Source organism: Poecilia latipinna, unplaced genomic scaffold (assembly GCF_001443285.1).
Source record: "Poecilia latipinna isolate Pla-1442-1.1 unplaced genomic scaffold, P_latipinna-1.0 Scaffold125, whole genome shotgun sequence".
NCBI lineage: Eukaryota > Metazoa > Chordata > Actinopteri > Cyprinodontiformes > Poeciliidae > Poecilia > Poecilia latipinna.
The window spans coordinates 328,413-345,642 of NW_015112741.1; the positions used below are offsets into that span (position 1 = coordinate 328,413).

At 37.7% G+C, this 17,230-nt stretch overlaps 1 protein-coding gene across 3 annotated transcripts in view; it reads left to right on the forward strand.

Annotated features, from left to right (window-relative positions):
• furinb (furin (paired basic amino acid cleaving enzyme) b) overlaps positions 1–17,230 on the forward strand; it is a 150,540-nt gene that overhangs the window by 90,246 nt on the left and 43,064 nt on the right. For all 3 annotated transcript variants that reach the window (XM_015028462.1, XM_015028463.1, XM_015028461.1), the window contains one exon: positions 15,502–15,590. In XM_015028462.1, the coding sequence (XP_014883948.1) occupies positions 15,502–15,590 (89 nt within the window). The remainder of the gene's footprint in view (positions 1–15,501; positions 15,591–17,230) is intronic.

A 17,230-nucleotide genomic window follows, 5' to 3' on the forward strand; every position in this document is an offset into this window, starting at 1 on the left:
GTATGCTTTGTTTCTTGCCCTTGACAACAGTGCAAGAAGCCATCCAGAGTGACCTCGGCTCCCTCTGTCAGTGTGTTGTAGATCCTACTCTGTCCTGCTGATGGAACAAAGTACTATTGGGAGGGATAACTCCCTGACTCTGGTTCACTTAAGCTCTCAGAGTGTGCCCTGCTATTACTGCAGAACACTCTCATATCCACACACGGCGACACACTTATCAAACGCTTCTTTCTGCCCTTGTCAGTGAAATTGCCAGAGCAATTATTTTGGGCTTTGTTGGTTTACAGGCATGAAATTAAAAGCACAGGGTTGTCGTTTTTGTCGACAGCATGTGGGGTTACGGTTTGGATAGACCCCATATATGATACCCCTTGAGTTATGTAAATGAGCAAAGAGTGAAACAGGTCATCAGTGAGTAATGCCCAGAGTCTCCTCAAAATGAGTTTATATGAATATATTCATGGGACAACAAAAAGCAGAGGGAAGTCAGAGGTGGGCAGTTTTCAGAGTCACTCAGATACGTTCATTTATATTGGTGACACGCTAGACTGATTTTTCAATTCTCATCCCAAGCATTTTTCTCTGGAGATGCTCTGTCTTGAGCTGACAGTTGTTGTTGAAAGAGGAACAGGCTTAGTTTTGGGACAGGCTGAAGTATGGTGAGGTAATCAATTTGTGCTTCATCATGAAAATGTTTGTCCTTTTCCATTTTTTTTTTCTTTTCCTTTTCTTCTTTGTGATGTCAGTGTGATACAGACGTATTGGACTGGGCTGAGGTGGAAGAAATCAGGATTGATTTCACCTCCTGCCCACGGCAACCGCGAGAGCAAAACTATTTTCAGAAGCCTGTACGGCAGTATTAGCTGCAGATATTATTTTTCACATGTTTCTTTTTTTTTCTACGTTTTATAGCAAGCTTGACAAAAACACTTTTTGTAAGAAATCTAGAGCCATTTCCAGCCTATTTATTTACCACCATATACATGTGCATCACTATAAATTAGAATATCATAGGGAACTTAATTTATTCATTACACAGACTTATCTTCTGCTACCATTTATTCAGTGACTCATGCAGCGTCCGGGTTATAACTAATTCAAACTTAAAATTCCTCAAAAAAATGTTATTGCTCTGGAATAGTAAAAACACTGGTTTGAATTCCAGCCTGGGGTCTTTCTGCTTGGCATTTGCATATTCCCCCCAGTTCATTCATGTCATAGGTAGATGGTTGTTTGTTCTGTGTGCCTCTCTGTTACCCTGTGATGGACAGACCCTGCCCCTCACCCAATAACTGCTCTGGGTTCAGGTTTGTACAGATTACCACTGAATTATCTACAAATTCCAATCAGTGACTTTAGGCTGTCTAAACCCTGAGAGAATTATAAACCGCCAAATATCGAACTTTGACTTTGAAATCTCGAAAGTCATTAAGTAATTTACGTCTTCACTTTATCATTGTGCATGTTTTGTGTCTTTCTACAATCACATTCAGTATGTACAATCCCAGAGTTTGGCTTATTTGGTCACTCCTTTCTTCTGCTCAATTGTATTCAGTGCATACACTGCCTGGCTGTCCCACTAGCTCACCTATGGAGAGTTATTAGCACCTGCAGGGAACTTTCCTTAGGAATCCAATAATTGAGATCCACATGCTTGCATGCAGGTTTAGTAACAGCCTTTATTAGAAAGTGATTGGCATGCCACACAGCTTGGCATCCTTCACTTTAAGTGAACCAGTCATCAGCTGAATACTAATGCTGACTACAGTCTTACTGTTAAAGGGGCAGCGGCTAATATGTAATGCATTAAGATACACCGAGAAAGGTGTTTTCATGCTTCTATTGCTCCAGCAAATTGCTTTGTCCTTGGCGGCATAAGCCTGTTTGTTTCACTGGCCATGAAAGCGCTTTATCAGCAAAAAGACAAACATTAAATGCTTCAGAAATGCTCCAGAAAACATGCACAGGAGGCGTCTGTGGCTGAAAACTATCCTTATGGTACTGGACTGGTTGACTTTTCTCTTTACATTATAGAAATATTTTAAGCCTTGTAGGCATTCAGAGAAGCAACAACAGTTGACATTTAAGACGCTGTTTTTCATTTGACGTAGTCTAAACATGTTTGATGCAGTAATGAGTAGAAAGCAGAATTAGCATTGACTAATTAACAAATGCCGAGATTAGGTAATGGAGAGGAAAAAACATCACTCCCCCTATTTCTGAAGTGGAAAACGTTTGCTTGTTCGAATTTACTAGAAAAAAATGAACACCTCCATTAACAGTTGTCTGCCTGTAGCTGTTGCTAAATGGTGATTAAACCTTTTCACATTGTGCTTTGTTTAACTTATTTATTCTAGCAGCCACATTTATTAATGCCTCCGGTAAAGATCTGTGTTACTGCTAAAAATTTATGTTTTATATCAGCAGCATATGTCACAAAAAATGATCAAACCTTTAATGTGAGCTTATTTAGTGTTGTTAAATCCTATGTTGAGAAGTATTACTTTTAAACAAAATCATGAGTGCCAAAGGTTTATGAACCTCTAATTTCATTCACATCATACATACTAGATATACTTCCCTCATTGCAAAACTGTAAAAAAATAAATAAATATGCAAAACTATGATTTAAAGGGATCCTTAAGTTATCTTCTTTCTCTGATTTTGATCTGAGGATTGAGATGGCCACCGAAGGACGTTGATTTTAGGTTTGGTGAAACATTTCTGTGTTGATTTGTTTTACTAATTCACCAGATTTTATTTTTTATTTTTTATTTTTTATTGAAAATGTCATACATTTAAAAGAGTTGATGATGCATTAGGTTCCCAGGAGCACTGCAAGAGAAAGGGACCCACAGCATTACATATCTCCACCATTCTTAATCCCACTGGGAGTTATTGTTTCAGAAAACCTTGAAATTAGTGGCTCCAGTTAAAATACCAATGCAATTTGTTAAACATTTAATGGTTGCTATATAGAGACTTGGCGATACCCTTCTCTGTCTCCCCTCCCCCAAATTTGCTCTCACAATGAATTTTAGAGATTTTTGTGACCTTAAGACACTCCTCACTCTGCATGGTGGTGGGATAAATATGGGGCCTTGTCCAGCCTAATGACCTATGGCTAAAAGAAACAGACATATGTGTCGCATCATTTGAATATTGCAGTTAATTACAGTCGTGCATTGCTCATCAGAAATTCCTGGACACTCTAAATAAATATTAAGTAAAATATATTTTAAAAGTTGTTTTCCGTATTTTTGTTGTTGTTGTTGTTGATAGAGGTTACAATATTTTTTTTTCTCCGCTTGAATAAATGCACTCAAGTTAAAGGTTTGACTTTTCAAACATCTACAGCGTAAAATCATTATGCTGCAATAAATTATTATTATATTTACCGGGACTGCCAACAACTGCAACTATAGATTAAGAAAATCAAAAGGTGTCAAGTCATGAACTCTAAAGTATAATAGGTCTTAAAGCACTTTAAATTCATTAGTCATCTTCAAATTGCTTTTAGCTGCCAGAAAATCAAAATCAGTCCCTTCTGAATTCCAACCGCAGCATTAGACAGCAAAAAAAAAATCTATACAAAAAACAGGAGTTGAATTCTTCCTTCTTGGTGACATAATATTCACACAAATGATATTCATACTATTTGTGAGAATATAAATAAAAATTGCTGCCCCCTGCTACAATACGCCCCAGCCATGGCTGCATAAATTTCCAGGTTTACATGGAGGCAATAAATCTGTTTCACCAAGGGAGTGATACAAGATGAAACACAGCGAAGGAGTACACAGTCAAAGGAGACTTGTTCCTCGCAGGTCCTCCTGCCTTTGTGGCTCTGCCTCCGTGTTTGACGCAGGAGGTGCCAGGTTGCACAAGCTCTGTGCTGTTGGCTTCTTTTCTGACGCATTTTACAATGCAGTGTTTTCCAGGAAATTGGAATTCCTCGAGCATTCGCATTCATACACTTACATCAAGTGTCTGCTTGGCTTTGCGTGAGAGATCATCTTTCCTCATTTGTTGAAGGACCAGGTGATATTCTTAAATAGACACACTTCAGTTCAATGTCTGTTTGTGTGTCTGGTTAGTAGGAGTCATATGTAACGTCTTTGCTGAAATGCAGAAACAAGCCTTGCTTAGCTAATGAGACCTCGTTTGTCAGTTGGCACCACACCTAAAAGTTTGACAAAAGTGTTTTTCAGATTTTTATGTTCATTATTTCACTGCAGTGAGGTGAAAACATGTCACGAGGTAAACACACACAGCATGCTTCTTATGTTTATTCCTGCAGTTGTGTGTAAAGTCAAAATGCTTTTCCCTATTTATGCTGAATCTATCAATTATTATTTATAAAGCTGCCATCCTCTGTCTTGCTTGAATGCTGTAATTTCGTAAGCCTCCGACTTGTTTATTCTATCTGGGACAGCTTGTTTGTTTTCTAGACTGCCAGGCAGACATTGGGGATGCTGGCAGGGGCTTCATTCTTACACCAAAATCCTTTGGCTTTCTGTCTTTTTGCTCACTGGAATCTTGTCAAAGAAAAAAACAGCGTGATTTAAAGCAACCGTTTGTCGTGCATTTTGGTAATGAATAGCCAATGGTGATTGGAGGTGACAGTCCTGAGTTGAACCCCATTCTGCAAAGCATTACTGATCACCCAGAGTCAGTCAATATTACTCTTGCGCTGCTGACTAGATACTGATGAATGGGATGTTTAAGCAATCGTGTCTGTTCAGTGTGAAGAAGGTCCTGTTTACACATGCTTTTGTACGCTGAGGCATTTGTGTGTTCCTTGTAGGCTACATTGAAAGGCGGGAGGCTATTTGAAGTTATTTAAGTCGGCTTTGCTGCTTGAATTTTTTCATTTGGTTGTTATTTTAAGAAGAGTTATATCACACTTCAAATAGCAGGATGTATACATTTCATTCCCACGTTTCAGGTCTTCTTCTCCTCTTTTAGAATAAGATTTCTTGTTCCCTGCAGGTAACAAGTGGAAGTGTATAAATCAGGTGGCCTGGGAAGTCAAAATTGCCTCTAGTTTCAAATTTCATGACTACACTTTGAGTAAATGTCTGTCTTTGCTTGATGATGAACTGACCAGACTTCTAATGTTGCTGCTTGTTACTGTGCTTTGCAAAGGTTTTCATACCGTTTGAATCAAAATAGTGCATAACTGGTGTACCGTGAAAATACTCATAGGATGAGAGTACTCAATTTTTCATGTTTTAATAATAATAATAATTACCCCAGAGCTGTATGCTGCAGTGAATTGGTGTGTAAATTAAAGCATATTCATGTATTAGAACGGCCAAATCAAAGTCCACACTAAAACACAATTAATATTCTGTGGCAAGACTTGAAAATTGATGTCCATGGATGTTTTTCATTCAATTTAACTAAGCCTTCACTGTTTGCCAGAAAATAATTGGTGAAAATTTTACTCTTTGTATGTGTAAATCAATTCAAATTAATCATCGCTGAGGATTCAAAGTCTTTTTTTTTTTCATCCCAATTTCAATAGTGCAATCCTCGTTATAAAACAATGCAATTAGGTTCGGTGTACATCTGACTGGTGAGAAAAGTTTTCAATCTAAGGCAACACAGGCAGTTGCATTGATGCAGAAACTTGGTCAGTCCTCCTGATCTAACACCTTGATGCAGACTGAAAGTGTTCTGATCTGACATTTTTTAATTGTGGTTGTCATATCTCGTCTTTTATGTAACGATTTCAGATCCTGTTTACCCATGCAATGAAGAGATTTTTACTTGTCGCTTCGGTGTAACCATTCGAAACAGACCTGCCTAAGGCCACAGCTGAGCTGAGTTAAAGCAGAAAATAGCCTAATCGCTTTGGCAGCTTCGATGAACGGACTCTATTCAGTGCTTCTGAAACAGATAAAACAACAGAGCAAAGCCAAGAGACACATCCTACTGTTTGGCCAAGCATCGGTTAGACATTAGTCACACATGGTGATGCATATCTTAACATTTATGTCCTGTTTAGCAACAAGCAGACACTTAATGAGTGTGGAATATGTGCAGCTACAGTAATCTATTATCTGAAGTATAAAATAAATATGTATTTAAAAAAAATGTCTGTTTCAGTGAAAGATAAAATGTGTCATATGAATGAGAAAGTTATCCTCATTTCATTTCTGAGGCTGAAACAAAATGTCTAACGTCTAAGGATTTTCCTCCCAGTTCAAAAACATTCATGTTCATGTTAATTGGAGATTCCAAATCGCCCATCGACCACTGGAGACAGACACCAGCTCCTTGGGCCTGAGTATAAGTGACTTTTTCTATCCTAATTTGTTTTTGCTGTTTTCTGACTCTAATTGAATCAGAAATTAGCGTTGTAATGGTGCATAATGGTTTCCTGACCTGTGAATGAGAAATGTAAACATATCTGCCTGCTCCTTTTTGTACACACAGTGTTGTGTCTATAAGTGTCATAGCAACGCTTCTCACACAACACTAAGCGCAGGCTCTGTTTGCACAGCAGGCAGGCGTCACAGGATCGGCTTAGTGACATTAACGTCATTGGTACCAGCAGTGTGCAGCACGCACTGGTACTCCTTCATCACACCAACACGTCAGATTGACTTCATAACATATGTCTTACAGGAAAGAGGAATATGATTGGTGGGATGTGTATGATGTCCTGTTCTGCCTCTGTGCTTTCATACAAGATGTCGAAAAATGACAAAGGCACTTTAAACCCGGTTTTAAAAAGTTCATTGATCAGTAATAGAGCTGAAAGAACATAAACTCTGAAATATTCCCCAGTCATCATAACAGATGTAGAGGTTTAAAAGGTTTAAAGTACATTGCTTGGATTTTAGTCTTTAATAAGTCCAGATCAGAATCCTGTTGGACATCTATGAAAAGATCTGGAAATAACAGTGTTGAGAAGGAACCCGACTTGTCCAGGGTATATCTCGCCTCTCGCCCGTTTACTGCTGGAGATGGGCACCAGCACCCCTCACAACCCTACCGGGGATAAGCATGTAAGTTGGGTGGGTGGATGGACAGACGGATGGAGGGGCAACCCTTCAAACCGGAGACAACTTGGACAGTCTGCTCAGGAAGATTGGTTCAGACCACCAGTTGGCAAATGCAGATGTCTCATTATGAAGGCCAGAAATCGCTTGTCGGCTTGTTTGTTGCAAAAGTGCTGCCACACAATATGGCAATCTTTTGTCATTTCTATTTATTTAATCATAGAAATTATTCAAAAATGCCATAAAGATAAACCAATGTACAACCTGGTTACAGAAAATAGGTCATAATTGTATCACAAATGGAAAGATCAAAGTTTTTCCAGTTACAAATATTATCAGAATGCAACTCCAAATCAATTTGGTGGCTGGATTTTGTTCCCCCTCTCTAAATTTTAAAACAAGCTAACGAAAACAAAATGAACAAAAAACAACAAAAAAAAAAACATTTAAAGCGAGTGTGATTATTCTCTTTGCAGATTCCTGCACATGTCCATTGTTCTGTCAAACCAGCATTCACCTGTATAGTTTAATAACTGAGCCAGCTATGCCATAATCATTTGGATCTGCTTCAGGCAGCTAACACCCCCTTCAATTAAACACATAGACTACACAGACACGCACTTTAAATGATAAATTTGGCTGGTGTACTGACCAACAGTACTGTGCAAAATAATGACTAATTATGTACCTGAATATCTAAGCAGGTGCAAAAATTGTTGTTCCCCATTGTTTGCTCTTGTGATTTTAGCAATTACATCTCAAAGCTTCCTGGATGCTTTCATCTTTGTCCACAAAGACTGTTAGACCTGGTTTCATCATGAATCCTGGTAGTTTAAATCACAGGTAGATAGCGCTATGAAAGTGAGCTCACACATGGCATTAAAATGCATCACCATCTGTAACTTGTTACTCTCTATGCACATAAACACTTTGTTACATTGTTAACTAACAGCTGAGCAAAAAAAAAAAAAAAATGGACAAAAACAAGTCTACTGATGTTTAATTGACATCATAGTGCGTCTAGTGTCTCGGCTCTCTTATTTAAACATTTATGTGTCTCAGATTAAACAGGATGGAAACTACTATAGAACCTCTTACAGACATTTTTGAAGCTTTTTTATTCAACACATATACAATAGAAAAAAGAAGCATTAAATAATTAACACCCCTGTCACACTGCTGCATATCCTTTTGATAATCACCTTTTTATGCATCTAAAAAATTACAGTAGATGTGACTTTTCTGGACGTGACTTAAAAACTCCAAGGCACGAGAATTACAACTCTGGGATGCCGTATATTCTGCACATACGCACCACTGAAATAGAACACCCTTAACTACTACTAAAATCTTACTACTAAAATCTTGCAGCAAATGCCAAACAATTATGCTATTAAATCTCTTGCTGTGCTAAGCTGTGCTAGACTTACTTTCTAATTAATTTAGCTAATTTAGCTGAACTTAACTAATTTAGTTAAATTATTACTCTGTGTGGATCAAAGTAGACAGTGACATCAAGGAAAATATAGCATTCTTCATTCTCATGCAGTTAAATACTGAACTCTGCATCTTTCAACCCACAGCAGAAGTGAAACATACCTCTAATAAGACTTGATGTTTGACAAAATGTGCCCAATTTCCTCACATTTAATGAACATGTTAGATGGAAAACAGTGTGGCAGAACTCGACGTTTGATCTTGTTGGAGTAACAATAATTGTCCTTGCAGAGGTCAAAAACTGAAGCTTTTAAACTCCAGCTTGAGTTCAGAATCCGTTTTGAAGTTCCATCTGAATTGCATCTCCATATTCTGGAGTACATTGTATTCATAATATGTGTGCCCCTTTTAATGTTAAACAACAAATTAGCTTCAGGCTCCAATGCACCCCGTTTAGTTACGCTATATTGCACTGACACACCCGCTTTGCAGAGCAGAAATATTCGCAGTGACTTAACACTGGGGGTGAGTTAAAGGGCAAGTCTGAGGACCACAAGGACTGATCACGGCTTTTGAGCTCCAATCACAGCTGCTTTGTTCACAGTAGCTGCAGAAATTAGCATAATAATGAATAGGTCATATCAAGTTGATCTGAGCCCTGCTTTCTAAAGATTTCTTTCTTCTGGAAACTATGCAGCTGGCGTGTGGCCTTACTCCAGGGTTGTAGATCGCACATCAGGAAGACCAAGTGGGTATTTCCATTCACAGTGTTCTGAGAATGTAGCTGATGCTGTTGCAGACCCCCTACTGATGTGGCGAGATCGACCCGTTTAAAAGTAAATGTGTCCTCCAGTGATATTTAGTGTGTTCATGCCTGTATTTATATGATCCACTGACCTCCAGATCTGAACAAGGTATTAAAGTGATCCGCTAGAGATGCAGGTCACATGTCTGATGTTAACAAGAACAGATCAAATTCAATCTCTGCCATGACTTCCCCTTTTTTTTTTTTTTTTTTGTTAAGGAGAATGCTATGAGAATATAAAGATTGAATCGATTCGCTTCCATTATTAGACTGAGTAGTTGCTTTTTGTTTTCCGTCTCTGTTGTGGGTGGTCACTTTATATCAAGTCATGAGTGATTTTCCTGTCTGATGTGTCTCCATCCCTGATTAATATGGCCAGTAAATGACTTCGCTGAATATTGTGGGCTGTCCTGGTGAGGAGAGATAAAGGCATTACCTCACTCTGTCACTTTTACTCCTACTTATAAGATAAGGAAGGTCACATTGGCTGTGTGAATAGTTCAGCGGCCTTTATTATAAACTTTCTGATAAGTCTTTATTCCGCTAGGTAAATCTGTTTAGCTTTTGCAAGCAGACAGTTCACATATTAATGATTTGTTTACTGTAGTCGTCTCACTCTACAGTGTTGATGAAGTGTTTTGTTTTCTCCCCACGTCTGTTGTCCGAAATTAAACATTGTCATTCCAAACTTATGCTTTCCTTCATTCCTTTGACACCTTGTTTTTTTTCTAATGGGTACATAGGGGAGGCATTGAAAAAGTGTCCTGAAAACCATTTAATTTCACGGACATTTGAAAGAAATGAATTGTGGCTCCATCATAAACGCCTTTGTCTGCTCTGGCATGTCTTTGCCTTCCAGCATATATTAAGCTGTCTGGCTGTTTTAGCTGACTTCAATGGAGCTCAATCACTCTCACACACACAGACACGCACATGTGTGTAAACACTGTGATAATATACAAAACGGATGGATCTTGGTGTGTGGGTCTTTTTCTGTACATTTCTTCTCAGGCCTCTGGCTTCATGTTCAGGCTGCTGGTCCTGACTGTATCCTCCGCTTGGCATGACATCTGTGGCTCCTTGGTCTCAAGATATGTGCTGGCTGAAGCACAAAGCCTTTTTTTTTTTTTTTTGTGGCGTTGTGGATGAAACAATGAATATGCAGATATTTAATCTAAGAGCATTTTAAGCTCCTGTAACTGTGACGTACGTTGGCGTACATAAAAATATATTTTATGAACATGAAAGTCAAATCTAGTAGATGAAGTATCTATGATTCACAGCTTTTTTTTGTATTGTGTGTGTTTTGGGATGAAGTCTGTGACTGCATGACCATCAAGAATATTTATAATTGCTGTACTGTCGCTGAAAATTGGAATGATTTTATCCTTTATAATTAGCCCACATTTTTCTGACTCTTTTCTTTCATTACCATTATGCAGTGGTAATGAAATAAAATGTCCAGAGTTCTCAGTCAGCTTTAATACCCCAGACACTAAGAATACACCGTTTTGGGCTTTTATGGGTCATTAAAGTCGATCCAACTAATTAAATATGCAGTTGTATTTGATAAACTAGAATATTATTGAAAAATGTATTCATTTAAGCAACTTAGATCACTCTATGATCACCGATATATGTTTTTTTACGCAGAAATATGGGCTTGATCAAAAATATGCTGAATATCTGCTAAAAGGGTTGAATTTACCATTAATTTGACAAACCTCATCAGAGCACATGTTCTAATGTATTGAGTATAGCTGTACTATTGATACGTAGAGCATTAACACATGACAATTTAAATGAATAAACCTAAAACAAAATACTTGTGAGCAGTCCTTTGTGATCACAGCATTGCACCCTCTGATGAGAAAAGGTTTTAATATGAGCAATTCATCACACTGGCTGGAAGTCCACATCTGGAGCCTGGGGTAATATGCAGGAACATTATGATTTTTTTTCCCCTTGTCTTTGGATAAAAAATATATTTTTAAGTGTTTCTTAAGATCATTATGTCTGAACCTTAAGTGTGTTTCCTGCTTCAGAAAGATAGTAGTATACCTAAAGATTTTCCAAGGTGGGAACAGAACAGCCAATAATTTTCTGAGGTGTCACAGTATGTGGGCACACTTTCAATAGAGCTATGATAGAATGCCCTCGGCAGCTTCCTAGAGAGGTGGTTCCTTCTAGCGACTCTGAGGAAATACAGCCTGCTGCTCCTTTTTTTTTTTTTTTTTTTATCAGATCCATATTATTTTTCACTGAAAAATCAGTGTTCTGATGCACCAGTTTGCATACTTTGAATGTCTGCTTTGGTTCTTTCATTCCTGGATCTGGTTAATGTCTCAACACCATGTGGATATCAACTCTGCCTCTTCCCAACAGGCTAATAACGCAACTCCCCAATGACCAATAACTGTGATTTTATTAGTAAACCATATGAGAAGTGTAGAGGCATAGAGGTCATTCCTGCAATGTTTTTATTAGCGCTTGCTAAAAATATTTGGCAGTGGCGAAAATATGTATTAAACAGTGAAGCCCACAGCATTCTGGCATGGCTCGATACGGTGCAGAGGAACCATGAATTGATCATGAAAATACTGATGGAAACATGAGAAACTAGTAAATATAAGAAGGGCTTGATTTGTCTAATCCCAATAAAGTTTTTTTGTGCTGATTATTGAGAAGGACGTAAATAATACTCAGCTTTTCATAGACAATAGATGGAACAGAAATGCCTCCCTCATTTCCTATCAGAATTAAAGTTTTAAATTAAATGGGGGGGAAAAAAATCTGAAAATCTCAACATTTTTGTGCTTAACTGCATATGGTCTCTTAGTTTTGATCCTTAATTCGTGGGATTTTAAGACATGTCCAACCGTTTTGGAAAGGCAATGAAAGATGCTATTTCTAGAGTTTGAAGTGTTGAAAAACCACATGTTTTGATTCAGATGAGGTTGAGTCATTTGTGTGTGTCAAATCCCCAACATTGTTTATTGAATGGTTTGAAAGATTTAAAGATGATTTCTCAAAAAGATTAAATGTGTTGTAGTATTGCAGTCTACAGATCTTTGTGGAGTTGCTGAATAGAAAATGCAAATTCACAAGCCATCTGGCTGGTCACACTACATGAGTATCTATTATTTTGGCCATCACTGAAAGCTCCAGGCACTCTGGCCTTTGCTAAATAATAGCTAAACAGTGTGAGATTTTTTTTTAAAAAATCAGAGCTGATTTTTACACTCATTTTGTATTCTTAGGCTGCAAGTAAATCAATCATGCTGAACATGAAACATAGAAAATATTTTCCTTTTTTTTTTCAAACAGCAAATGTATAAACAGAAACTGCACCTCTGCATAAAGGCAAAAACCAATGTTGAGCAGTATTGCACTGCTTGTTTTTAGTGCACACATGCTTAGTGGGAAGAATAAAATCTATTAGCCCCAATATGATACTGCAGATCCACCTTGGGTCCCAGTGACATACAAAAATATGAAGCAGTAAGTAAATAACTCTCCAGAAAAACGCTGGTATGCATCAAAAGCTGTAGAATTCCCAAATTACTTTATATAGTCTACTGCTATAAAATTACACAGATGTTACAATGGCTGGATCATGTCATTATGTTGATTACGTTATTATTATTGTATTGCACATGTTGATGAGAAATGAGAATTTATTTTTCCTTTTAAAAAATAAAAAAAAACCTTCTATGTATTAAATTGTACATGCTTCATCCCACTTGAGAATTGTCATTTGACTTGACTTTCATTTAAATTGTAAGTAAACAAATAACATATGCAACCAGGCCAGAAAAAAAAATGTGACAGCCGATTTAAAATTCTGTTAAGAAATGTCTTTATCAATGCACTCCACCGGCTGACAAAGTTTTCCTGCTCATGTTTATTCTGTGGAGGAAATAAAAGTTGTAGAAATTTAAAATTGTAGAAAAGCATAATTCGCCGCCCACTATGCACATCTCTACACATACTAACAGGTCCTATTTTTGAAGATGAGTTTGTAAGGGCGCTAGACGTTTATAAGGCAGGCCCATCACCTTGGGTCTAAATCTTGTGAGTAGTCTCGTCTCTGTCGCTGATTAAACAGGAAAAAGGCGGGTACCCTCTGAAACCTCTGATTGCCACTTCCCATACACACAGATATGCCCTGACCTAAAAAGACCCGTTCTGGAGTCTGTTTCGCTAAGATCCACATTCTCCACATTTTTTTTTTTTTTTTTTTTCGCTCATTGAAAACATTTGCTCGCTTCTCGTTAACTGTCCTCACCATCTAACATATTTCACCCATGGGAAGAAAATTTTTTCTCAGTTTAGATGTCACCTCTCCATCAAGTGCTGATATTAATGCTGTATGAAATAGCTTATAGTGAAACGTTTAACCTCTGGTTGAGAATAATCAGCTTCTAATTGCATCTGTGATGTATTACACTCTGTCATATGTCTAGAGTTCATTGGCCATTTATGTCAGTAGCAAACAAGCCTTGTCATCCACGTTGATTGCTTGTTTTTAAAGTCACTTTAACGCTTCTGCTTATTGACAGCTCAGATGACATTTTAAATTATAGTGCAGAAAGATTTTGCTTCTTCCACACATTTTTTTTTTTCTTGGGTTTTCAACAAAAACCGAGCGGTAGAATGAAGCAATAAATTCTGTGCTTAAAGGTTTTTGAGTTCAGAAGTTCATTATACATCACCGAGCCATACAGTCTAATCGGGATTCCAGCTGGAGGTGTAGCTGGGCGCCGACCCTGAGAAAAGAATTTGTCCTCTGCCTTATCATCAGGGAGGCTGGCAGAACAAAAGGCGAGGTGATGTTCTTTGGCTCTTCTAATACGTAGGTAATTTTCTTGGCTCATCTAAAAATGTACTGCTAATGTAATTAGCTTTGTTGAAATAACATTCGCAGAGCACATCTTTGTTGAAAGGACGTGACACCCTCTTTTTAATCAGATACTGTCAATTTTATCCCACTGAAAACATCTTAAAGACGTAAACTTATCACAGCTTTCAGCAAAAACTTTAAAGGCAGTGTTGTTGTTGTTTTGTTAGTGAACTGTTGGCGAATCTGACAGCTAGAGGATTCTGTCCTGGAAACCTGCCTGATCTCTTCTGCTCATGGTTGAAAGATCTAATGAAGGTCTGTGAATAATTCAAGTTCACCAGTACTAAATATTTCATTTTGGATGGCCTGTGGCCAGTTTCGCTAGGTAGGTTTTGACAGCTCTTTGTGTGTTTGCCCAACGTTCTTTTTGATAGGAAGAGGATTCCTCCATAAACCCTCAAGATGGAGAAAACGATTTCCTATATTTTCTTCTCTAAATTGAAAGACAAACTCCCTGAACTGCTTGTGTTTAACGGAAGACTTCTAAATATTTTATGTTTGAGATGTTTGACATGTGCTTACTGTCGATCTCACATTTTTTATTTCTCTCATAAAGTAACCAGTCACCAATAAAATTGCATCCCACAGGTTTTAAACGAGTTGGCACAGTTGAAACTTTGTTTGAATGTATGTCACTGAAATTTAAAAGCCATTATTCACAGTTATTGCATTTTTTGACAACTCCTTTGGTGTTATTCACCCATTTCTTCTGCTCACTTGTCGCCACAAGCTGAACCAAAAGTCAGCATGTGCAGATCAACAACGTAAAAACTTAAGCTGTTAGAGCAACACAAGTATTTGAAAATGTAGCATAGCAAGATTATAGCACGTACCACTTCTGCAACTCATTAAGCAATGAGAAATATTATGTTGCAATTTGATTGAAGAAAAATATGCTGCTTAATTTTTTTTATTTCCATATGATGGTGCTATGTTCCCTTGTTGAGGATAATGCATGTAGTGCAACTTCAGTGCAAGCTTTAAGTTTAATGCTGTGCAGCAATACAATAAGACTCTTTCTTGATGTCTTTGTCTTGGATAAAGAAAAAAAATCTTGCTGCCTTTATGCTTCAAATTACTTGTGATGTTCTTCATAAAAGTCGAAGCTCTTTGTGCTGTTATAGCTAAAATAACAAAAGCTCTGCAGCTACGAAAGAACCGATGGGTCAGTGTTTGTCTTTAATCTCTAGCAAAGATTTTCTTTTCGCACTTTTCTTGAAAGGCTTTGCACAGTTCAGGGATTTACAAAGATCCTTTGTTGCGAACTGTATCTAGCAGTAATATATGAGAGTTTTTTTGTTGTCTTCCTTCATGGAAATCTCCTTTTTTCTTTTCTTTTACAGACATGGGACTCGTTGTGCAGGCGAAGTCGCAGCAATAGCCAACAACGGAATATGTGGCGTAGGTGTGGCCTTTAACGCAAAAATTGGAGGTGAGTCAGAGCAATAACATAACACTAGTCACAATTAAGGCCTTAAAACAAGTAATTTTTTTTTTTTTTTTTCAGTAGTATGATATCATACACACAGGTTAAAGCCAAGGATACAAGACAAATTATCTTTCAGAGTAATATAAAATACATACATGATTCCTTCACATTCAGAAAAAACATCTATTTTCAGCATAATGGGGCATTGATTAGCATTCTTACAGAATAGTTAAACATCGACATTATGAAGCTGAGCTGTGAAACAGAAGACTGAAGAAAAACAGCTCCAGCTTTGATCCCGACTGACCCGTCCGTCTAAAAGTCTCTGGTCTTCAATCCACTTCCCTTGTAACAACGGTTTTTCATTAGCTTTCGCTTGTTAGAAAACCTACACAGTATGACAAAAAGGTTAGCTAAGCTAAGAAAATAACAATCAGAGTAGAGTAGTTACTTCAGTCCAATTTAGTTACACAGAAATGATTTCTTGGTTGTTTAGAAGCTCGTTTCACCACAGGAATTCACGGTACTTGCCGTAAAGCAAAGAAATTCTGCTCATAAAATTATGTCATTATGGACAAATACACATATGCATGTGTTTTCTTTCATTCTTATCAGGGAAAGGTAATACCGGTGGATCCAGTTTGTACTGTAAGGCGATTCAAACAAGTCCACACAGCACATGAATTAGGGACCTCCCATCACTCCACTGCCACATCCAAGATGGCAGCAACGTAATGTAGGAATTAGTGTTCAATGAGGCATCTATGTATTCATGTTTGTGGTTCCAACACTCTTTCTCAGAAAGATTTTCCCCATCCTCTCCCATCCTTCACCATGCTTAATGGTGGGCATGACTTATCCTTTGTTTTACTCCAAACCCACCTGCAGTGTTTGTCACTGTAAAAATAAAAATCTATTATTTATAAGAAAAGAATCGAAGCAATAGCAAATGCCCAACCTCTTTTTGTCCCTCCATGGGGGAATTTCAGTGAATCCACACCGAGGTAGGTGGCAAATGGAAACACACAGATTCAAACAGTAAGAGATGAGCAGGAATAAGGAAAATAAAATACATGATGATAAAATTTTCTCTAAATCAGGCCTCGTGGGTTTTACCTGTTTTTAGATCTTTGTCAAAGTCATGAAGAACGTCACCTTTTCTGTTGTTGCAAATTTATATTTTATAAATTATTTTTGGAGTTGAAACAGAGGTCATTATTATTAAAAAAAATAGCAGACTGTGATAATTATGAATCTCCATAGCAGAATTTGACAAAAATACAAAGTTTTTCCAAAGTGTGCTAAAAAGAAGTGCTGGCTTCTTTATGATTGTCCTTGGCAGTCTAGACAGACAGAGCAGTTGCTTTGTTGGTCACCAGTGAATATGTAGTTAGTGTCTGAACTAAAATCTGTGTAACACAGTCCATCCTGGTCCTATAACATTCTTCTGTTGTTGTTGCTAAATTACCCATGTACCCAGTGGTGTTTTTGTTCAGGCTCTTATTTTTTTTCTGTGGCTGTCTTCAGAATAAAAGTGAAGCCCTGTAAGAACAATTCTTAATTTAGAATAGCGGTTCTCAACGTGGGCCGTCAGAGGACGGCAGGGGGCGCTGGCGGAAATTTTTACAAAAGAGGGGCGCTGG